The sequence below is a fragment of the Callithrix jacchus genome, chromosome 12 (genome assembly GCF_049354715.1).
Source record: "Callithrix jacchus isolate 240 chromosome 12, calJac240_pri, whole genome shotgun sequence".
NCBI lineage: Eukaryota > Metazoa > Chordata > Mammalia > Primates > Cebidae > Callithrix > Callithrix jacchus.
In genome coordinates this window covers 16,969,785-16,993,456 of record NC_133513.1, presented here as the reverse complement: position 1 = coordinate 16,993,456, position 23,672 = coordinate 16,969,785, and the positions used below count along the sequence as shown (strand labels likewise).

Genomic DNA, 23,672 nt, shown 5'->3' with positions numbered 1-23,672 from the left:
AGTCATATGTGGGCGTCCAGGTCTGAGAGCCTTAAACTTATCATTATTATTTTTGGAGACAGGGCCTCCGTTGCCCTGGCTGGAATGCAGTGGTACATTTCTGGCTCACTGCAGCCTTGAACTCCTGGGCTTAAGTGATCCTCCTGCCTCAGCTTCCCAAGGAGCTGGGACTGTAGGTGGATGCCACCCCACCTGGCTGTTTTTTAATGCTTATTTTGTAGAGATGGGGTCTTGCTATGTTGCTAAGGCTGGTCTTGAACTCCTGGGTTCAACTGATCCTCCTGCCTCAGCCTCTGAAAGTGCTGGGGTTACAGATGTGAGCCACTATGTTGGCCAAACACCAAATTTTATAGTGAAGAAAATTTTGTTTTCTTTTTACCAGTTTTATTTAACTATTGTCATTTTTAAAAACTTAATTTGTGGCAACATGCTTCAACAAAATTTTGGATTAAATAGTTTTGTGGGTCCCAATCTGGGGGACCAGGATGGTACAAATGGGAGATGAGGGTGAGAGAGAAACATTGTGAACCAGAGTAACTGAAGCTGACACGGATGCAGAGCGGTTGCATCTTTCTGGAATAGCACATGTCTCTGCCTTTGGCTGTGATGCTTCAGCTCTGTTACTAGCAGGCTTTAATAACAAGCAGGGTGACTATAATACTTAAGACTGCTAGACAAATGTGGTTCATGGGCATGCAATGAGAGGAGTTCTTGGTGGTAAGTAATGAAGACAGGGCCAGGCATAGTGTTCATTTCTGTAATCTTAGCGCTTTGGGAGGCTGAGGTGGGTGAATCACCTGAGGTCAAGAGTTCGAGACCAACCTGAGCAATATAGTGAAACCTGTCTCTACTAAAAATACAAAAAACAATTAGCTGGGCATGGGAGTGAGTGTCTATAGTCCCAGCTACTCAAGGCTAAGGCAGGAGAATCGTTTGAATCCTGGAGGTGGAGATTGCTGTGAGCCAAGATCGTGCCACTGCACTCCAGCCTGGGCAACAGAGCGAGACTCTGTCTCAAAATAAATAAATAAATGAAATAAAAATTAGCTGGTCATGGTGGCATATGCCTGTGGTCCCAGCTTCTTGGGAGAATGAGGCAGGAGGATTGCTTGAACCCAGGAGTTCAAGGCTGCAGTGAGCTGTGATCATGGCACTGCACCACAGCCCGGGCAACAGAGCAAGACTCCCTCTTAAACAGTTATGGTAATGATTTGTCCTCATTAGATGGTGAAGTAGCCAGCATTATGCCAGATGCCTCTCTGAAGTTATCCTGGGCTTTATAGTAACCAAGAAGGTACTGGCATTACTGGTCCATTGTATAGATGGGAAAGTCACTGAGGCAGAGGGCAAATACAGTGTTCACAGTCACACAGCAACACTTCTGGGGCTGCAGCTTCGATGTTCAGCGGTGTATTCTTTCCCTCTTCTTCCTAGTTGATGTTGCTGGGAACCAGCAGTTTTTTGTCTCCGATAGGCTAACCTGGCAACCTGGTTCCTGCTGGTAGAGCTGCCACCACATCTGCAGTGTGCTTTTGGAGGAGGAGCTGTTAGGCAGTGGGCTTTCATAGACAGACCCCGTGCAGGGGCCATGGTCCTTTGGGGGCTAGGAGCACTGCCCTGTCTTGTTCTGGCTTTGCTTGTGTCTCCGGCTTGTGTGACTGGGAAGGGTGGGCGCTCTCTACACAGGTCCTGCCATGGATGTCTGAGGCTGCAGGGCACCAGCTCAGTCTCTGCAGCAGGCCTCACAGTGTCACTGTTTGGGCCAGCCAGAAAGCTAGAGAGAGACAGGAGAGGCAGAAACAGATCTGGTCAGCTGATCCAGCACCTGCAGGAGACTGCAGCAGGACTGGCTCTGCGGGGTCAGAGCAGGGGCGGGTGTTGGGTGGGTGTTTCCATGTCACCAGGGGGAGGTGCCACGTTGCCAGGTGTCCCTTCTAAGCTGTGCAGGGTGCTTTTAGGACATGGGTGCTGACTTGAGCTGTTTGACAGACATAGACTCTGTTCCCACTTGTTCTTATACTTAGAAAGGATTTAGCTGTCTCTCCCCGGCCCTCATTTATGTGGGAAGGCTTGGCTTGGGCAGCTTAAGGACATTGTGGCCATGCAGTGTGAAAGTGGCCGAGGAATGGCATTTTAAGAGTCGACGGGAGTGCTTTTCTTTTTGCAGAGAAAAGCAATTTCTTTCTTTCTTTTTATTCTCTTCTGTTCTTTCTTTTGCCGTTTGCTAGATTCTTTAATTCAAACTCTATTTATGGCCAGGGAAGTCGCTCATTGCCTATAGTCCCAGAACTTTGGGAGGCTGAGGCAGGAGGATTGCCTGAATCCAGGAGTTCAAGACCAGCCTGGGCAACATTGTGAGACCCTTCCTCTACAAAAATATTTTAAAAATTGACCGGCTGCAGTGGCTTATGCCTATAATCCCAGCACTTTGGGAGGCTGAGGTGGGTGGATTACTTGAGGTCAGGAGTTTGAGAATAGCTTGGCCAACATGGCAAACCCCCATCTCTACTAACAGTACAAAAATTAGCTGGGCATAGTGGTGGGTACCTGTGGTCCCAGCTACTCAGGGACTTGAGCCTGGGAGGCGGAGGCTGCAGTGAGCCAAGATTACACCATTGCATTACAGCCTGGGAGGCAGAGTGAGACCTGGTCTCAAAAAAATAAAAAAACATTTAAGAATTAATGTGTGTGTTGGGGCATCTGGCATCTGCCTGTAGTCCCAGCTACTTGGGAGGCTGAGGTGGGAGGATTGCTCCAACCTAGAAGGTGGAGGCTTTAATGAGTTATGATTGCTCTCCTGCAATCCAGCCTGGGTGACAGAGCAAGACTGTCTTAAAGACAAACAGACAAACCCAAATGGAAAAAACCCTGCAACTATGTCTGCCCAGTGCTCATAGTATAATATGATCACCATGCTGCTACTCTTTGCTTGTATGTTGATGAACAAGAAGGAAAGGTCCTGCCCTCAGAAGCTGTCAGACTCGTGGTAAGGAAAAGTAGCAAGCGTTAGAAAGGCAAAGCATGGGCCGGGCACTGTGATTCACACCTGTAATTCCAGCACTTTGGGAGGTTGAGGTGGGCAGATCACCTAAGGTCAGGAGTTTGAGACTAGCCTGGCTAACATGGTAAAACCCTGTTTCTATTAAAAATACAAAAAAATAGCCAGGTGTGGTGGTGCATGCCTGTGATCTCAGCTACTTGGGTGGCTGAGGCAGGAGAGTTGCTTGCACCTGGGAAGCGGAGGTTATGGTGAGCCGAGATCATGCCATTGCACTTCAGCTTGGACAACAAGAGCAAAACTTTGTCTCAAAAAACCAAAATCAATAAAGGCAAAGCATGTGCCCTATTTGAAGGCATTTTGTCAGGAAAGGGCTATCTCAGATGACAGCGGAGTTGAAGTCTCAGGATGAGGGGTTTGGCCCATTTTGGTGGCGGGTGGTACCGCTGGCATTGTGCTGCCAGAGGTGAGTGGGAGAGTGAGTTGGAGGATGCCGGAGAGGGTGGTTTGTTTAGATTTTATCCCACATGCAAAGGGAAGCCAGTGGAGGGCTTGAAGCAGGAGTGATAGGATTTTTTTCACTTCCCCTTGCAAAGAGCAGGCTCTGAAGCCTGCATGCCATGCGGAACACATTCAGCAGTGCATTTCTTCCATCCTTCTCTGTTCCTTCCCTTGGCAATGCTGAGGGCTCCCCTTGGCAATGGTGAGGGCTTCCCCTGGCAATGCTGAGGGCTCCCCTATGCCTCTGGGGTGGGGAGTCCTGAGTTGTCTTGGCGTCCACAGTCTCAGGTTGCTGACAGGGCCGTCACTGCCCTAAGCATGGTGCTCTAACACCCATAGAGCTGTGCTAGGCGCAGCGGGAAAGATGCACCCCAGCGGGGAGTGGGTTGGGGGTAGAGGGTTGGAGGGTGGGAGGGTGGGGAGGGTCAGAGTCCTTGCTTCCAGCCGCAGCTCCAGGACTTCCTAACTAGATTTCTCTTTCTTTTTTTCCTTTGGGACTCTCTGGGTTCCATATCCTCATTTATGAAATAGGGACATTCTCACTGTCATCTCAGGGCTATTCTGAGGACCAAATTCCCTAGCTTAGGAAGGCATTAGACTTGAGTGTGGAACCAGGCGTCTTTGTAATTGGAGCCTTCTCAAATATCTGGAAGCTTTTACAGCAGTGAGCAGTGGGTCTGTAGTTCTTCAGGGTTAGGACTTTGCCCAGGAATTCAGAGAACTGGGCCAGGAGTATAGGACCATGGAAGGGAATAGTATAAATATCCAGTGCCACCTCATGTGGTTACTGACGTGTCAGGTGGTGGCATCGCTCCAGGGAGGCCAGTTGTTTCTGAAGTCGCATCTGGAGACCCCCTTGGAGAGCAGTTTTTGAGCCCATTTGGTTGCTCCCCAATGGTTCAAGAACCAGATCCGAACCCTAGTCCTGCTGTTTAGGCTTTGAATTCTAGAACCCTGCCTGGTGTCTCATTTCCATCCTGGTTTCTCTCTGGTTGGCCTCTGCCAGTCTTCACATATCAAATCCATCTGTAAGTTCATTCCCATTTTTGGGGCAATTTCAGATTTTCCTTCAAAGAGTGCCTGGAAGGCCAGGTACAGAGGCTCTTACTTTAAGCCCAGCACTGTGGGAGGCCCAAGCACGCGGATCAATAACCTGAGGTCAGGAGTTCAAGACTAGCCTGACCAACATGGTGAAACCGTATCTCTACTAAAAATATAAAAATTAGCCAGGTGTGGTGATGCATGCCTGTAATCCCAGCTACTTGGGAGGCTGAGTCAGGAGAATTGCTTCAGCACAGGAGGCAGAGGTTGCAGTGAGCTGAGATCATGTCACTGCAATCCAACCTGGTCGACATAGGGAGACTTAGTCTCAAAAAATAAAAAAAAGTTCCTGGAAAAGAATAATAATGCAAATACCTCCTTATTCATTTTGCCTACCATCTATATGTCTATAATCTTAGACATAAAATATATCCACAGTGTATATCATTTCCACATTCATTCAATATATAGATAATGTTTAATCTTCACAGCATCCATGCAAAATAGCAGTGCTAGACTTGTTTCGTAGTTGAAGAAACTGAGAAGCTTTGCTGAAGGTCATACTGCTAGTGCATGGTGGAGGCAGGGTTCACACCCCATCTCCCAGACCCACAAGCTTGTGTAATGCCTTGCCTTCAGAGAAAAGCACTCATGTCTCTTAGGATGTCCCGTTTGCTATGGACTGAATGTTTGTGTGTCCCTAAAAGTCCTAGGTTGAAGTCCTAACCCCCAGTGTGATGGAGTTAGGAGGTGGGCCTTTGGGAGCTGATTAGGTCATAAGGGTGGAGCCCTCATGAGTGGGATTGGTGCACTTATAAAAGGGACCCCAGAGGTCGGGCACGGTGGCTCATGCCTGCAATCCTAGCACTTTGGGAGGCTGAGGCAGGAGGATTGCTTGATCCCAGAGTTCAAGCCCAGCCTTGAGTAGCACAGAGAGACCCTGTCTCTATACACCCACACAAATTAGACTTGGTGGCACATGCCTGTAGTCCCAGCATGTCTATAGTCCCAGCTGCTCAGGAGGCTGAGGTGAGCCCAGGAGGCTGAGGCTGCCGTGAGCCAAGATCATGCCACTGTATTTCTAGCCTGGGAAGCAGAGCAAGATCCTATCTCAAAAAAAAAAAGAGGGGGGCCCAGAGACCTTGTTTGCCCTTTCTGCTGTGTGACAATGATGCACTGAGAAGGTGCCATCAGTGAACCAGGAAGAGGACCCTCAACAGACCCCAACTCTGTTGGGCCTTGATCTCAGACTTCTAGCTGCCAGAACTGTGGGAAATCAGTCCCTGTTGTTCACAGTCCATCTGGTCTGTAGTGTTTTATTGTTGCAGCCCCCGTGGGCAGAGGTGCTCTTGCAAGAGGCTCTCCTTCCCTGGCTGTTCATCTAGAGGAGCCCAGCACAGGCACCCTCATCCCATCACCCCACCTGCCTCTTCCCTGGCTGCTGACTTCAGGCTTCAGAGCTCCCTGTAACCTCACTCCCCCTTTAATTACTTTTCTTTCTTTTTCTTTGAGACAGAGTTTCACTCTTGTTGCCCAGGCTGGAGCGCAGTGGTACCATCTGGGCTCACCACAACCTCCACCTTCCGGATTCAAGTGATTCTACTGCCTCAGCCTCCTGAGTAGCTAGGACTACAGGCATGTGCCACCACGCCTGGCTCATTTTGTATTTTGGGGTAGAGATGGGGTTTCTCCATGTTGGGCAGGATGGTCTCGAACTCCCGACCTCAGGTGATCTGCCCACCTTGGCCTCCCAAAGTGCTGGGATTATAGGTGTGAGCCACCCTGTCCGGCCTTTTTAATTTCTTTCCTGCAGCCCCCACTGGGATGCAGGCTTTGTCTGCTAGTTCATTGCCATTTTCCTGGTGGCTCCAATCCTGCCTGACAAGTAGTTGTTTAAGAAACATTTAAAGAAGGAAGGAAGGAAGGAAGGAAAGAAGGGATGGAGGAAGGGAGAGAGGGAAGGAGGAACATTTTAGTTCTAACAAGCATGGAAAGTTAAGAGAACATTCTGCAGGAATGAATTGAAACCGAGTCCCTGAAGGCAGGCTCCAGTCAGTTGTAGTCACCATTGTGTCTCTATCTTCAGATGCAGTCAAGGCCTGGTAATATGACTTGCTCAAGGGAGTGGATTTTCACCTTTTTCCCTGTTGTGTCAGGGAGGGGCAGCTGGTTGTAGTGGAATGATGCATTACAAACCGTTTGCTTTCAGTGAATGGGAACAGTTGGTTTTTATCCTGGCTCTGAGAGTAGTAGGTCCCTTGACCTCTCTGTACCTCAGTTTCCCAAGCTGTGAAGTGGAGGAGGCTGCCCTCAAAGATTGTTTGCAGTGCTGACCATCTTTTCTGGGAAAGGAGCCAGGACACCCACATTCTTATTTGCGGCGATTAAAGAGCCGCGTTGCTGAAGTTTCTAATGGCTTGCCTGACCTTGTTAGTTTCTTCGATATCAAAGACAGGCGTCTTCCTTTCCCCCTTGCCTACTGTCTCCTTTGCAGATGTGGTGACAGTTCAGGTGACTTTGAATGACCTTTGGCTAGGCAAGCCAGTATCAGTAAACACATTGGCTTGGACATTTGGCCCATTACTTTTTATACCCGAGGCCAGGTGTTGGCCTATGTGGGAAGCGTGACTGGGCTGGAAAGAGGCAGAGTGGTATTTGTGGGAGTGCCCAGACCCCTGTGGACTGTTTTGCTAAGATGCTGTCTTACAAGGTTTGTAGAGGTGAATCAACAGCCTTCTTTGTGAAAGGCAAATGTCACCTTCAGGTTTTAATTCTGAGTGACCAGCAGCCCTTTCACTGTCAGTGCCAAGCTTATATCATCAGAGCCACTAGAATGTTAGATGTGTAAATCCTTTCTGCACTTTGTACATCTTTTAGTTTCATAATGCCCTGATGTCAGTGATCACAGATGAACTGAGTTAAGAGGCAGTATGATGTGTTAGAAAGAACACTGGATTCAGGCAGAGCACAGCACTGATGTTCAAGAGCTGTGTGGCTGCGTGCAGTGGCTCATGCCTGTAATCCCAGCACTGTGGGAGGACAAGGCAGGAGGATTGCTTGAGGCCAGGAGTTTAAAACCAGCCTGGGCAACATTTGAGACCCCTCTGTTTACAAAAGAAGGAAAAAAAAATCCAGACATGGTGGCATGTGCTTGTAGTCCCAGCTACTTGGGAGGCTGAGGCAGGAGGATCACTTGAACCCAGGAGTTGTAGGTTGCAGTGAGCCTTGATTGCACCACTGCACTCCAGCCTGGGTGACTTAGTGAGACTGTGTCTTAAAAAAAAAAAAAAAAAGATCTGTGTGACCCAAGGCAAATGCTTTAACTTCTCTGAACTCATTTTTCCAGTCCTTGAAATGGTGGTAATATTATCTCCTTGGTGGATTCCTAGGAATTATATGAAGCATCTAGCACAGAGCCTAGAATATATTGGAACTGGGAACCTCATTGGTGGCTCATAGATAGTTTTAGAGATTTCAGACACCTCTTTCGATTGTGTGCAAAATCGTGCTTGTGTGTGCACATATATGGATTTTCCTGGGGAGAAGTTGCTTCGCTTTCACAACCCTCCATCGGAGTGTTCCAGGCTTTAGAAAAACATAAGAAACACGAAACACTTTAGGTAGTTAGTAGGTGGTAATTGCACATAGTGTCTGGGCAACACTGGCAATTGCGTATCATAATTTTGGTTCGACCGTTCTGCTTGCTGATGTTGAACCAGCTAGACCGGCTATGTTCTTATGCACATCCCTACATGTGTTAGCAGTGGGAACTTGGGCAAGTTATTTAAGTTAACAGTGCCTCAGCGTTCTTGTCTATAAAATGGGGCTGTCATAGCATCCATGTGATACAGTTGTGAGGATAAAATGAACTGGCAGATGGAAAATACTCAGAAGATATACTATGTAAATTACCACCTGAGCTATGGAAGGGTTACATGCTATGTAAATTATCCCTTGATGAGAACAATTGGAAAAAAATATCCAAAAGAGTACCTGGCATCTTAAAGACTGAGTAATTGGTAGGTGTGATTATTAGCACCCTCAAAGGGTACATTGCTAGCGAGTCTTCCTGAAAGCAACATCTGGGCCTTGTTGCTGAACTGCCAGTAGGTCGACTTGATTCCCCATCTTAATGAAACCATCCCTACTGCAGAGGCTCTCAAGTTCCCTTTGCCTGATATCTACCCCTCAGGCCTTCCCCTGTTAAGAGGACATAAACCAGGCTGCTCTTTCTGGAGGCCTGAAGATTGGAAGTGATCAGACAGGATGGTGGTTCTCAGCTGGGGGTGATTGCAACCCCCAGGGGATATTTGGCCATGTCTGGGACATATTTGGTTGCCACTGCTGGGATGAGGGTCCTCCTGGCATCTGGTGATTAGAGCCGAGGGATGCTGCTGAATGTCCTGTAGTGCACAGGACAGCTCCTCCCAATGGAACATTATCCAGTCCCAAATGGCAGTACTGCTCATGTGAGAAACCCTGAGACAGAAGGAAGAAGCAGGACTGTTTTCCACAAACTACATTTTGTCTTAGGCTTTTATTTATTTTTTTTAACCTCTTGCCTCCTGCGTGGGTCAAGGAATGAAACTTAGCAAAAAAATGAACCTAAAGAAAAAGACAGCTGGGTGTGATGACTCACACCTGTAATCCTCGAACTTTGGGAGGCTGAGGCCACGGGATCATGTGGTCAGGAGTTCGAGACCAGGTTGACCAACTAAAAATACAAAAAATTAGTTGGGTGTGGTGGTGTGCACCTGGAATCCCAGCTACTCAGGAGGCTGAGGCAGGAGAGTTGCTTGAACCTGGGAGGTGGAGGTTGCAATGAACTGAGATTGTGCCATTGCACTCCAGCCTGGGTGACAGAGTGAGACTCCATCTCAAAAAAAAAAAAAAAAAAAAAAAAGGAAGAAAATGACATCCCAGGGAGCATTTGTTTGTGTCTGTGTACATTTGGGAGCTTTTGTGTGCCATCGGTCCTGCAACGAAGATGAGAATTTAGGAAAGCTGTAGATGCTTAAGGATACACACCTGTGGAATGTACCAGACTAAGTGATCCGGACTCAGTAGCTGTAGAAGTACTGTCACAGTGGGCGTGTACAGCTCACTGGTACCACCTTACTAGAACTTAATGAAAATTCATTCAGTTGGTACTTTCTGGTGTTTACAGCAGCCTTACGTCCCATTCACTTTCTTTTTAACAACGAAGTTTCTACTCTTGAGTTAATTTCGTTTGAATATATGTTTTTTTTGGAGCTGGAGGTTGCAAGAAAGCAGCTCAGGCTTTATTCCTGCCAATTGCAGGAAGAGCTGCACTGGAGCCACCAGGGGGCGCCCTGGTCTTTTCTCTGCCGTTTTCCTTCCACAGCTACGGGTGGTGGTTATCTGAATTTTTGATATCCAGCGTGGTACCCCTTTCAGTGGTGAGGTTGTGGGTGGTGGTGGTGGTGAGAGCAATGGTCTTTTCTAGTTGAAAAGCATCAAACATGTATGCAGCTCTCTGTTCGCCATAGTATGTCACAGTCATGCATTGCCAGTCACTTTGTGGTCCTGTTCTAAAAGGGAATTTGCAGCTCATCAGAAAACATTTCCCGTGTGTCATTGGTTTTCATGAGATATGATTGATAGCTGTGAGTATTCAGCTTTTGAATCCTAATTGTTGCCTTCTCACCCCTTTTTTGGGGCTGGGGAGTGAAGGTGGTAGAGTGAGGTGAGCCCAGATCATCCATCCAGCCTACTTGTTTCCTAGTGATTTGTTACAGCTTTTGATCATGAGCCAGGGCAGAGAGGGCAAGAAAAACATCCTCACTTGTTGGTAGGCTGTGTTGAGTGAGTCCTTTTTTTCCTCTCAGCTGTTATTGGAAGAGATTCTCAATACTAGTGAGGCGTTCTGGCTTGTCGCCTAGCAACACAATTCCAAACATTCGGTAGCTCCAGAAATGAAGTTGAGGAGTGCTGTAGTAACATCAGACAGAGAGGTGAGGCCCCGCAGCCAGCCGCTTGCTTGGCCGAGGGCTCGATGATAACATTTCAGGACAAGGTGGTGTAGTGGGGGCCGTTACATCGGCTGCAGTCTGAGCCCCCTGCCCCTTAACCTGTAGGAGCGAATCTAGGTGGCGTGGCCAACACAGATGAGTCACACTGACAATCTTTCTTTAAAGGGGAAACTTCCCACCAAATTTTGTATACTGGTCCTTCAGTGACTGTCTTAGTGTCTTGGTAATTGGAAGGTTCCAGATGGCATTTAGACATGCCTCACTCCTTTATCATCTGTTTATTCATTCCCCAAACACTTCCCAAGCATCTCTCATGTGCTGGGCACAGTTCTAGGTGCTGAGGAGCCAGAGGTGGGGATCCATCTCCGCCATGCACAAGCTCTGCCACATGCTGAAATCTCCCTATCATTAAAATGCACATTCTAAGAATGCCAGCAGCAGGGGCTGTTGTGAGGACTAAATGAGTTCATACATAGAAAGTGCCTTGACAGTGTGCTCAGTACTCTGTAGCTGTTAGCTCTTTTCACATGGACCCTGCCCACAGAGCGTTCTAGCGGAGGTAACGATGGTAATAAAACAAAGAAATGATGAATGATTGGATGGGGAAAAACGGGAGGCCACTGGGTCATGTGGGAGTGAGATATTCTTTGTTGTCTGTGTGCTCTGAACGACCCCACTCAGTCCACCCAAGTGAATGAGTTCCTGTGAAGTGGGAAATTCCTAATAGAAATTTTAGGTTATGTAATACAGTTCCCAGCTCCTTACCTGGAAAAAGACCCACTGCTGGGTCTTTTTCATTTCAGACTGAAATGAAGTGTTCCCAGTTGTGACACTGTCTGAGGACAGTGCCAGTCACTCATAGAGACCCTGGATTCCTTGCTGCCAGGAGGGGAAGGAGGAGCCGATGACAGCAGGATGAATTTAGCAAGGATAGGGTGGCTGAGGCGCAGAGGGCGACTGGAGGGAAGGGTTAAGGACTGGGTGCAGGTGCGGTCAGGAGGTCTTGCAGAGATGGCGATGCTGGGCCAGGAGGGGGCCTCCCTGTGGTGTGCAAAGGCGGCTAACAGTGATCTCCTGGGCTGCACCTCTGGTTCTGCCACATCTGGACCCTGTAGGATGTCCAGATGGCCTGAGGGGCTCTTGTTGCCATTCTGAAGCCCTTGAGGAAGCAGTGGTGATGTTGCTGCTGAGCACTGAGTCCGTCCTGGTCACCCATTAACTCACGCATGTCTGCGATCCTGTGAGAGCTCGCAGTGATCTCCGTTTCACAGAGGAGATGGGAGTGCTTGGCGCAAAGAAACTTAGCCAACACCACACAGCCGGTGGCTGATAGAGCTGGGCCGCACAGCTAGGCTCTTAGCCAAGATAGAATGTGTTTTAGCTCCACCTGGAGACCCTGCACCAAGCCACAGGGCATTTGGAAGGGGCTATATTTCATGCTGACTTCCTGAATCTGGCTGGTTGTTCCCCGGGTCGTCAAGTTCTCCCTTGCCTGTGGTAAATGATCCAGGCTGCAGCGAGCTCACGAGGTCTCAGTATCATTTCTATGCTCTTGGTTTGGGCCACACATGAGTTTTTTGGTTTCCTTTTTAGCATTTGATTGTGTTATTTGAGGTCTGCTGCATTCCTGCTGACCTCCCTAACAGCTCAGATTCTTTATCTGTGTACAGACTTTCAGGAAGGGCTGTCCCTGAACTCTAAGCTGGGATCAACTTTGGTCTGGAGGTTTCTAGCCGGCTGTCCCAGCTGGGCCAGGCAGCAGCTTATGTAACCGTTTGATGCAATTCAGAGCCGATCCAAAATGGGCCTCTTGCTCCGGGGATGAGACGCGGTCAGACTTGTTCAAAATGTCAGCTTTGTTTGAGATGTGCCCCTGGCAGAGCTGGGACAGCTCGGTTTGTGAAGTTGTAAGGTGGGGGTTGCGGGGAGGCAGTTAGGTTTGAGTTTATTGGGAAGGGGTAGCCTGGCTGGGCTGGGCAGGTCAGCCATGTCTGCTTTATTATAGCGGGGGAACCACACTGCCCTGGAGGAGAGCACCCCAGGCTCCTGCAGTCCCACGTGAAGGGCTCACGTCCCAGCCTTGCCCTTTACTTTGTCCGTTTCCTTATTTCCCGAAGGAGGTGAATAAAACTCGCCATGTGCAGTGCCCGTCCACGCTGGGCTCAGAGGACACGCTCAGTGTGGGGCAGGGGAGCTTACATTCTGGTTGCAGCCCAGCAGTTCCAACCCTTCCCCTGCCCCCTCCTTCAACTCCTTCTCCTCCTCCTCTTCTCCCTCCTGCCCTAGACCTTAAATATTAATGTTAAAACTTCATATTTAAATTTGGGTTTTACACAAACGTATATTTATATGGAACAAAAGTCGAAAGACACCCTAAAGGATTTCCCTTCCACTCCCATGTCAGCTACCTTGCTCCCCTCCCAGACTCTGAGCTTTGGAGTTCACCTTCTGGAGGAACATAGCTGCCCATTGAATAGGGGGTTGGGCGTACTGGAGCTCCCACTCACAGTGGCCACTGTATGCCCTTGGATTGGACATTACATTGCATTTCAGCAGCACCAAGCTGCCTCCAGGTGTGTGTATGCACTGTCTGTTTCATGCACACACTGTTCAGTTCATGCTCTTCCTGCTGACCGGACACCCTCCCCTCTCCTCCTCTTTTGCCTGGGTTGTGCTTATTCATCCTTTAGGATACGACTAGGGCCGGGCGCAGTGGCTCATGCCTGTTATCCCAGCACTTTGTGAGGCCGAGGCAGTGGATCACAAGGTCAGGAGATTGAGACCATCCTCGCTAACATGGTGAAACCCCGTGTCTACTAAAAGTACAAAAAAAATTAGCTGGGTGTGGTGGCACGTGCCTGTAGTCCCAGCTACTGAGGAGGCTGAGGCAGGAGAATCGCTTGAACCTGGGAGGCAGAGGCTGCAGTGAGCTAAGATCGCCCCACTGTACTCTAGTCTGGGCAACAGAGCAAGACTCTGTCTCAAAAAACTAACAAACAAAGACAGAGCTTAGGTGTTCCTCCCGACAGACAGACACATGAAGATCAAGAGGCCAGCTTTGTCATCAGTAAAGCTGGTTGGAAAACAGAGCTTTGAACCTGTGGGCAGGTGGGCTTACAAAAACCTTGTCCCTGAGTTAAACGTCAGAGGTAGAGACCCCCTGGGGTAGCTCCTGGGCACACCTTGTGGGTGGATGAATAGGTGGGTGGGTCCTGAGAGAACCCACAGGAGCTGAGCAGAGGAAGAGCACCTCCTGCCTGGCCCAAATAGGCCACGTCACTCACTGCCTTCTGGGAGCAGAGCGTGATGGACAGAGAGTGGGGGGGGGGAATTGGGGGTGGGGGGGTCTCTCTTCCTGTGAAAATGGGGAGTCAGAGAACTGGTGGTTCCCCTCCAGCTCAGAGCACTTCACAAGGAAAGAGACACTTAGGTTTCAGGCTGTGATTAGATACGTAATAGTGGCTGGGTGCCTTTGCTGAGGATCTGTTTTCTCTTTCACATGTTTGCTGTGAACATCTGCTCAAATAAAGTAGGAAGAGAGTGGTGTGTGAATCCTCGAGGTGATCGGCTCAGCACTAAACCCAGGGCCCTTGGTTTCATTTTCTTGTACCGCCCTTCTCCCTGATTCTTCTCGAACCTCCCATGTCCTCTTCCCCCAGAGGAAGGAAGAGGCACCATGGTTGTTGAATGGGGTTGCGTCGCTCGTAGAGGACTTTGGTGTGTGTGAGGAAGGGCCTGTGAGTTGGTGCCATGTGGCTCCTGGGGAGTTAGGTGACAACTGACAGCTTAGTATTTGGTGACCTAAACAGGGAGGCTCCAGGGACAGGAGCAGATACAGCCTGTCTGAGGGCGGCTCTCCTCTAGCCTCTTGGTTCCCCCACAGCATTCTGCTGGCCCGGACTCCTGATGATGGTGGAGTCCTGCCAGCCTCCAGAAGGAAGCCCAGTTCTGACCATGCCCTCTGCCCTTTTGTATTCAGACTCCCACCACCATTTGGAAGGACTTGCACCAAGCTGCTGTGCCCTTTTGATTCAGGGAGTGTGAATCCTTGGGCTGGGGGATGGAGCGGAGTGCCCATGCGTGCCTGTGTCCCTGGGGTGCTGGCTCTCCTCCCTCTGTGATGCAGTGCCCTTGTGACTGCCTGGCCCTGAGATGGAGCTGGACCTGAGAACTGTAAATGCAAATCCATCTACCTGGAGTGGCACCTTCCATGGTGAGTGCTAGATGTGCTGAACCCGGGATACATGGCGCTTGAGCCTGTCAGTGCGCAGGCGCTGTGCTCACTACTGGACATGATTTCCCTTGTCTAGGCTTTGCAGCAACCCTGCAAGGCAGCTGCTGTTTTCACCCCTGTCTCACTCATGAACAGAATCAAGGCTCAGTGATGCAGGAACTTGTCCAGCACAGGGAGTCCTTGGTAGGAGAGTGTGGGACTTCACAGCCCACCTCATAAACTGCATGCCCAGTAGTTTCTGGCTTTTCATCCTTCAGTCATTCTTTCACCAGATGTTCACTAAGGTCTGCTGGGTGCTGGCCACTGTGCTGGGCTCTAGGCAGGGTGTCTCCACTGTGGCACTGCCGACCTTTGGGTTGGATAATCCTTTGCTGTCCTGTGCATTGTAGGAGATTGTGTGGCATCTCTGGCCTCTACCCACTAGATGTTGGTGGCATCACCAGCTGTGACACTGTCTATGGACAGTACCCAGCATCCTCCAGGGGGTCGGGTGGGTAAAACTGCCCTTGGTTGAAATGTGCTGCTCTAGGGATCTATAAACAGAGGAGACATGTCAGGTGGGGCTCTGTCCTCTATGGCAAAGTAAAGCTGAACAAGAGGATGGACACAGCATGCTGGAGGGGCTGCTGTGCCCCAGGTAGGGCTGTCTGCAGAGGCCTGTCCGACAAGGTGACTTTTGAGTAGGGGCCTGAATGAAGTGAGGAAGGGATTGTGGGGATGTGGAGGGAAGAATGTACTTGGCAGAGGGAACAGTCAGGGCAGAGGCCCAAGGTGGGGATGCTGGGAGACCTGTGCCTTAGTTGGGTCCTCTGGCCCCTGGGTGGACTGGGGGACAGCAGGGAGGGCAGCTGGCAGGTGGTGGTCACGGTCCAGACAGTGGATGCTGGTCACCTGGAGGAGGGCCGGGGACTTTCTGATTGGGAGGATGACCTTTGGGTACTCTCCACATTGAAACGATCAGTGCAACACCTGCCCACAGTGAAAACACCCGACTTTGGCCCAGCTCTTCTCAATTCCCAGGACAAGGAGTGCCCCTCCAGTCTTTCAGCTGTTGCTTCATTGGTGGGACACTCTTCTGCCGCCGCTTCGTGAATTGCACGTTTGAGACATGAGCAGTTTCCTGGTGGAAGAGGTCGGGGTATGTGTGCGCATCCTGAGCATCCTGCTGGGCTGAAGGGAGCAGCCCCTTCTGTTCTTTCCTTTCTCGGGGCTCTGCGTTATTTTCTTTTTCAACCAAGTGTCCTAATGTACCTTCATGGCCCCTTTTTTTTTGCCTTGCAGAACGTTTAGCATCTCTCTCATTCTGTTCTTCCTCCTACTAAATGGTTGACCCCGAATTTTATTTATTTCTTTTTATTTTTTCGAGACAGTCTCACTCTGTTGCCTAGGCTGCAGTGCAATGGTATGATCTTGGCTCACTGCAACCTCCGCCTCCCAGGTTCAAGTGATTCTTCTGCCTCAGCCTCCCGAGTAGCTGGGACTACTGGCACACACCACCACACTTGGCTAATTTGTGTATTTTTAGTAGAGACAGGGTTTCATCATGTTGGCCAGGCTGGTCTTGAACTCCTGACCTCAAGTGACCTGCCTGCCTTGGCCTCCCAGAGTGCTGGGATTGCAGGCATGAACCACCACACCCAGCCTGACCCCCATTTTAATCATTTTATGTTGGCAGCTGTAGTTTTAGTCACAGCTGTCCCTTGGTAGCAATGAAAAAGGAAAGTATCTTCTTTATTTTTATTTTTTTTATTATACTTTAAGTTCTAGGATACATGTGCAGAATGTGCAGGTTTGTTACGTATGTATACATGTGCCATGGTGGCTTACTGCACTCATCAACCGGCCATCTACATTAGGTATTTCTCTTAATGCTATCCCTCCCCTAAAACCCCCACCCCCAAACCCACCCCAGAGTGTGATATTCCCGTCCCTGTGTCCTTATTGTTCACCTCCCACTTATGAATGAGAACATCTGGTGTTTGGTTTTCTGTTCTTGTGTCAGCTTACTGAGAATGATGGTTTCCATCTTTATCCATGTCCCTGCAAAGGACATGAACTCATCCTTTTTATGGCTGCATAGTGTTCCATGATGTATATGTGCCACATTTTCTTTTTCTTTCTTTTTTTTTTTTTTGAGATGGAGTCTTGCTCTGTTGCCAGGCTGGAGTGCAGAGGCACCATCTTGGCTTACTGCAGCCTCTGCCTTACAGGTTCAAGTGATTCTGCTGCCTCAGCCTCCTCAGTAACTGAGATGATATACAGGCACCCACCACTGCATCCAGCTAATTTTTGTATTTTTAGTAGAGATGGAGTTTCACCATCTTGGCCAGGATGATCTCGATCTCTTGACCTTGTGATCCACCTGCCTCAGCCTCCCACAGTGCTTGGATTACAGGCGTGAGCCACCACACCTGGCTGCCACATTTTCGTTATCCAGTCTATCATTGATGGGCATTTGGGTTGATTCCAAGTCTTTACTATTGTGAATAGTACTGCAGTAAACATACATGTGCATGTGTCTTTATAGTAGAATGATTTATAATCCTTTGGGTATATACCCAGTAATGGGATTGCTGGGTCAAATGGTATTTCTGGTTTTAGATCCTTGAGGAATCGCCACACTGTCTTTCATAACGGTTGGACTAATTTGCTCTCCCACCAACAATATAAAAGTGTTTCTGTTTCTCCACATCCTCTCTAGCTTCATTGTTTCCTGACTTTTTTTTTTTTTGAGACGGAGTTTCGCTCTTGTTACCCAGGCTGGAGTGCAATGGCGTGATCTCGGCTCGCTGCAACCTCCGCCTCCTGGGTTCAGGCAATTCTCCTGCCTCAGCCTCCTATGTAGCTGGGATTACAGGCACGCGCCACCATGCCAAGCTAATTTTTTGTATTTTTTTAGTAGAGACGGGGTTTCACCATGTTGACCAGGATGGTCTCGATCTCTTGACCTCGTGATCCACCCGCCTCGGCCTCCCAAAGTGCTGGGATTACAGGCTTGAGCCACTGCGCCCGGCCTGTTTCCTGACTTTTTAATGATCGCCATTCTAACTGGCATGAGATGATATCTCATTGTGGTTTTGATTTTCACTTCTCTAATGACCAGTGATGATGAGCTTTTCATATATTTGTTGGCTGCATAAATGTCTTCTTTTGAGAAGTATCTGTTCATATCCTTCACCCACTTTTTGATGGGGTTGTTTGTCAAAAGCATTCCCTTTGAAAACCAGCACAAGAAAAGAATGCCCTCTCTCACCACTCCTATTCAGCATAATATTGGAAGTTCTGGTCAAGGCAATTAGGGAAGAGAAAGAAAGAAAGAGTATTCAAATAGGAAGAGAGGAAGCCAAATTATCTGTTTGCAGTTGACATGATTGTATATTTAGAAAACCCATCTTCTCAGCCCCAAATCTCCTTGAGCTGATAAGCAACTTCAGCAAAGTCTAAGGATACAAAATCAATGTGCAAAAATCACAAGCATTTCTATATACCAATAACAGACAAACAGAGCAAAATTATGAGTGAACTCCCATTCACAATTGCTACAAAGAGAATAAAATTCTTAGGAATACAACTTACCAGGGATGTGAAGGACCTCTTCAAGGAGAACTACAAGCCTCTGCTCAAGGAAATCAGAGAGGACACAAACAGATGGAAAATCATTTCATGCTCATGGATAGGAAGAATCAATATCATGAAAATGGCCATACTGTCCAAAGTAATTTACATTGACTTTCTTCATAGAATTAGAAAAAACAACTTTAAATTTCATATGGAACCCAAAAAGATCCCATATAGCCAAGACAATCCTAAGCAAAAAAAAAAAAATAAATAAATAAAGCTGGAGTCATCACACTACCTGACTTCAAACTATACTACAAGGCTACAGTAACCAAAACAGCATGGTACTGGTACCAAAACAGATATATAAACCAAGGAAACAGAACAGAGGCCTCAGAAATAATGCCATAGAAGTAATGCTGCACATCTACAACCATCTGATATTTGACAAATCTGACAAAAACAAGCAATGGATTCCCTATTTAATAAATGGTGTTGGGAACACTAGCCAGCCATATGCAGAAAACTGAAACTGGACCACCTTCCTTATGCCTTCTACAAAAATTAACTCAAGATGGATTAAAGACTTAAATGTAAGACCTAAAACCATAAAAACCCTAGAAGAAAACCTAGGCAATAGCATTCAGGCCACAGGCATGGGAAAGACTTTGTGACTAAAACACTGAAAGCAATAGCAACAAAAGCCAAAATAGATGAATGGGTTCTAATTTAAACTAAAGAGCTTCTGCACAGCAAAAGAAACTATCATCAGAATGAACAGGCATCCTACAGAATGGGAGAACATTTTTGCAGTCTATCCATCTGACAGAGGGCTAATACTCAGAATCTACAAGGAACTTAAATTTACAAGAAAAAAACAAGGACAATGTCTTCTTAATGTTTCCTTGTTTCCATTAGCATCCTTCTGTGATGTTTTTGTAATCATCAATTTATTCTTCATTTCTAAATGAAGCCGTAACTGTGTGATTAGAACCCTTCTAGAATTCGCTGCTAAAAACGATGAACCATACTTGAAAAAGTGACCTATATGCACTTACAGTTTCCTGGAACTGGAAGCCCACATTCCAGATGAGGCAGCAAAAAAAATCAGAGTTTGTTTCCTTGAAACGGTGGCTACCACTTGACCCCATACCATCTGGCAGTTGTGTGCCTTGTTTGAAAATCAAGGCATAGTTTGTTGCTTGTGGATACTGAGCTGCCAGGAGAATCTTCTCAAGGAAAATCAGACACAGAGATCACCCAGGCTATGGTTCTTTGAGGCCAGTGCTTTAAAAAAAATTTCCTGTGGTCAGGCGCTATTGCTCACACCTGTAATCTCAGCACTTTGGGAGGCTGAGGTGGGCAGATCACCTTAGGTCAGGGGTTCAATATCAGCCTGACCAACAAGGTGGAACCCCATCTCTACTAAAAATACAAAACTTATCAGGGCATAGTGATGCATGCCTGTAATCTCAGCTACACAGAAGGCTAAGACAAGAGAATCACTGGAACCCAGGACGTGGAGCCAAGATCGCACCACTGCATTCCAGCCTGGGCAACAGAGTGAGACTCTGCCTCAAAAAAAAAAAAGAAAAAGAAAGAAAGAAAGAAAGACCCAAAAAACAAAAAACTTTTTGCCTCTGTTTTTTTGACTGTCAGTTCCCTGGAGGTGTGGCTTTCTCCGGGATTATTCTGGGATTAGCTTTGGTTTGGGGCCATTATTTTTATAAAGTATGGTTGGAAGGTTCCTTAAATAGTGGGTACACCCATCACTGTGAATACTGGAAACCTCTTATGTTTATCCACGCAAATCTTTATTAAAAATAGTTGGCAACCCTTGTCTTTATTGTTGCACATTGCATGCAGAGCTTTCTTTGCTTTCCAGAGGTAAGAGCCAAAAGACAAATTGTACTGAGGAAAGCGAACTGGCAAGAATGCCCAAGGCTTGATTTATGTCTGCTGGGAAGGGTGGTGGGGTTGCAAGAGTTGGCTTCACATGCAGTTCCACTTGCGTTTTATTAGTGCTTCTTTCTGCTGGGTCCCTGCTCATACTCGCAAGGGGGAGATGGAGGCTAACTTTGGAATCCGGGAAAGTCAGCCTCAGTCTTCAGAGCATGAGGCAACACAGTGAGCAGTTTCTTCATGGTGAGGGCCACAGTTACCCCAAAATGAGGCCAGACGGTGCTAAGAATCTAACTTCTACAGTACCTTTTGGGGAAAAAAAATCCACCCACAAATCTTTATTAAAGTATGACTCTTATTAGTCTATATGTGATTTTCTTTTCTAAGTAGCACTGGTGACTCAAGTGATGCATGTTAATGATGGAAAAACTCAAAACACAAAGATAGTGCTTTCTGTGTTTCAGGGGACTCCTAGTCCTTCTCCCCTCCCTCCCAGAAGCCATCAGGCTCAGCAGTGTGGTGTGTGGTCCTGCTGCACAGATGAGCCACAGTCCTTGGAGTGGAGAGATTAGCTTGGAAAGAAGAGCTCTGAAAAGCTCTTTTCGTGTGGATATTAAGTTTCGTGAATGACTTGAGAAGTTGGGAGTGGATGACTGCAACCATATTCACCAGTGAGCTCAGCGGTGGGCGTCCTGGCTGGGAGGAGATGAAGAGTGATTGCTTCCTGGAGGAGTCTGTACTAATCCATCTTCATAAGCCTCAGCTGTGGCTCCTCTGGAAGGCCAGAGCCAACATCTCCATCTGAGTAACTCGAGGGAGGAGGGAGAGATGCTGAAGCAAGGTTGTCACGGCTTAATAATTCGAGATGCTGTCACCGGGGACTCAGAGGCCTGGCTTTTGTGAGTTTCATCTGCTCACCCCCAGCCTGTGTGGCTGAGGGATGGACTGAAAAGCTGCCTTCCTAGTGTGTCGATTGCTTTGCCAGGAATTGCATCAGTGGTGTGTCAGGTGGGCTCTTGCCTGGTTTCTGTGACAGAGACCCTGAGCTGATTTAGACAAGGTAGAATTTTACTTCTTCCCACCTAACAGTTTGAGGCCCAATCCCCTCTTCTTTGCTGGTGTCTTTACATTTCAAATGTTGCCCTTGTCCATGTGTCCATCCCATGCACATTTCTGCCAGAGGGGAGATACCACGCCTTCCTCTTCTGCTGCTGCTGCTGCTTGTTTTTCTGTTTGAGACAGGGTCTTGCAGTCACCCAGGCGGGAATGCAGTGGAATGATGATAGCTTATGGCAGTATCCACCTCCCAGGCTCAGTTGATCTTCCTGCCTCAGCCACCTGAATAGCTGGGACTACAGGCATGTACCACCATGCCTGGCTAATTTTTCTATTTTAGGGTCTCACTATGTTGCCTAGGCTGATCTATAACTCCTGGCTCAAGTGATCCTCCTGTCTCGGCCTCTCAAAGTGCTGGGAGTACAGGTGTGAGCCACCATATCTGGCCCCTTTTATTTAAGGGCATACCCCCCACTTCCAGTATTGCTTCCTTTTTTTTTTTTTTTGAGACAGGGTCTGGCTCTGTCACCCAGGCTGCAGTGTAGTGGCACGATTTTGGCTCCCTGCAGCCTTGCACTCCTGGGCTCAAGCAATCTTCCCACCTTAGCCTCCCAAGTAGCTGGGACTACAGGTGCATGTCACCATGCCCAACTAATTTTGAATTTTTTTTGTAGACATGAGATCTCACTGTGTTGCCCAGGCTGGTTTGGAACCCCTGGGTTAAAGCAATCCCCCATCCTTGGCCTCCCAGTGTGCTGTGATGATAGGTGTGAGCCACTGCACATGGTCCAGCATCACTTCCTATTAACCTCACCTTGGCTGGAATTAGTTAAATGGCCACAGCTGCAAAGCTGCACACAAAGGTGGGAGATGTCTTTATTCTGAGTGGTCACCTGGCCAGCCAAGGAGCTTCAGTTACTACAGAAGAAGAAAATGGGTTGGGGACACCTGGCATTTGCTCCAGCTGGAGGACAACACTGGCCAATCTGACCATGGCACTGTGGGTTTCTCCCTTCCTTCCTTCCTTCCTTCCTTCCTTCCTTCCTTCCTTCCTTCCTTCCTTCCTTCCTTCCTTCCTTCCTTCCTTCCTTCCTTCCCTCCCTCCCTCCCTCCTTCCTGCCTTCCTTCCTGCCTTCCTTCCTGCCTTCCCTCCCTCCCTTCCTCCTTCCTTCCTGCCTTCCTTCCTGCCTTCCTTCCTTCCTTCCTGCCTTCCTTCCTGCCTTCCTGCCTTCCTGCGGTGGCTCACACCTATAATCACAGCACTGTGGGAGGTGGAGGCAGGCGGATCGCTGGAGGCCAGGAGTTCAAGACCAGCCTGGCCAACATGATGAAACCCCGTCTCTACTGAAAAATACAAAAATTAACCAGGTGTGGTGGTGGGTGTAGTGATTCTCCTACTCAGGGGGCTGAGGCAGGAGAATCGCTTGAACCTGGGAAGCGGAGGTTGCAGTGAGCCAAGATCACACCACTGCATTCCTCCTGGGCAGCAAAGGGAGACTCTGCCTCAAAAGAAGAAAAATGAAAGGAGTTGCTGGTCAAGTGAATAGAAGACAATTGAGGTGACGAGTGGGCAGTGAGCACCATGGATGTGTTGTCTGCCCGCCTGGTCCAGGCCTCTGCTTGTGCTGGAGTTTCTTTCTCAGACATTCTCCCCAGGCTCTGCAAGCGTGTTCTTCTACCCATCCATAGGAATTCTTCATTAGGAATGAAAGCTCTCTATAGGAATTAACAATCTAGTTTTAAGTGATAGAATTAGGTACTGTTGAAGCTATGAAACGAATTCAGCTGTGAAATTTTTTTTTAAGGCCAAAGATTGATTGACGGTAATTGAATGAGACTTGGAAATGTATTAGGAATTGCTAGAAAAATAAGAAGGGAAAAGGTCCATGTTGAACCATAAATTTTCCATTCGATATCAATTGCTGTTTGCTGTTCCAAGGAGGATAATTGTGCTCCCCGAGCTGAGATGCAGCTGGGCCAGGCTCTTCTTGGACAATCTTTAGGGTAGGAGAAGCCCTTCCACTGGTAGAGGAAGTTGATTTTTACTAGCCTTGCTTAGCGTTCTTTGAGAAGCTCTGGTGGAGGTTAGGAAGGGCCAGGACTGAGGTGGGGAAGAATGTCACCTTGCTCTTGTGGCTGGAACACCAGGTCTGATGCACTCCTCATAGAAGTGCTGTGCCAGGCCATGGGGAGACTCCATGATGGTGAGTGGCTTCCATGAGAAAAGGACAACTGGGCTGGACTTGACTATGGGGAACCAAGGCAGCAGGTGCACCAGAAGGTGTCTCGGCACCTGGAGGCTGGTTCTGGCTCTGGACTTCATCCTTTCCAGTCTTGGAGGTGCTGCATTTTCTCTTTTAGGTGAGGGGTAAGAGGCATTGCTGGGTGT

At 48.2% G+C, this 23,672-nt stretch overlaps 2 protein-coding genes across 9 annotated transcripts in view; one reads left to right on the top strand and one right to left on the bottom strand.

Moving 5' to 3' along the window:
* SNX29 (sorting nexin 29) overlaps positions 1 to 23,672 on the top strand; it is a 591,074-nt gene that overhangs the window by 97,796 nt on the left and 469,606 nt on the right. The gene's annotated exons all lie outside the window — the stretch shown is intronic.
* LOC144578525 (putative uncharacterized protein FLJ32790) lies at positions 1,366 to 16,024 on the bottom strand. Its single transcript, XM_078344110.1, is given in 7 exon segments — positions 1,366 to 1,586; positions 1,589 to 1,647; positions 1,649 to 1,774; positions 3,581 to 3,691; positions 15,236 to 15,300; positions 15,557 to 15,658; positions 16,019 to 16,024. Coding segments are annotated over 7 exon segments (690 nt in total).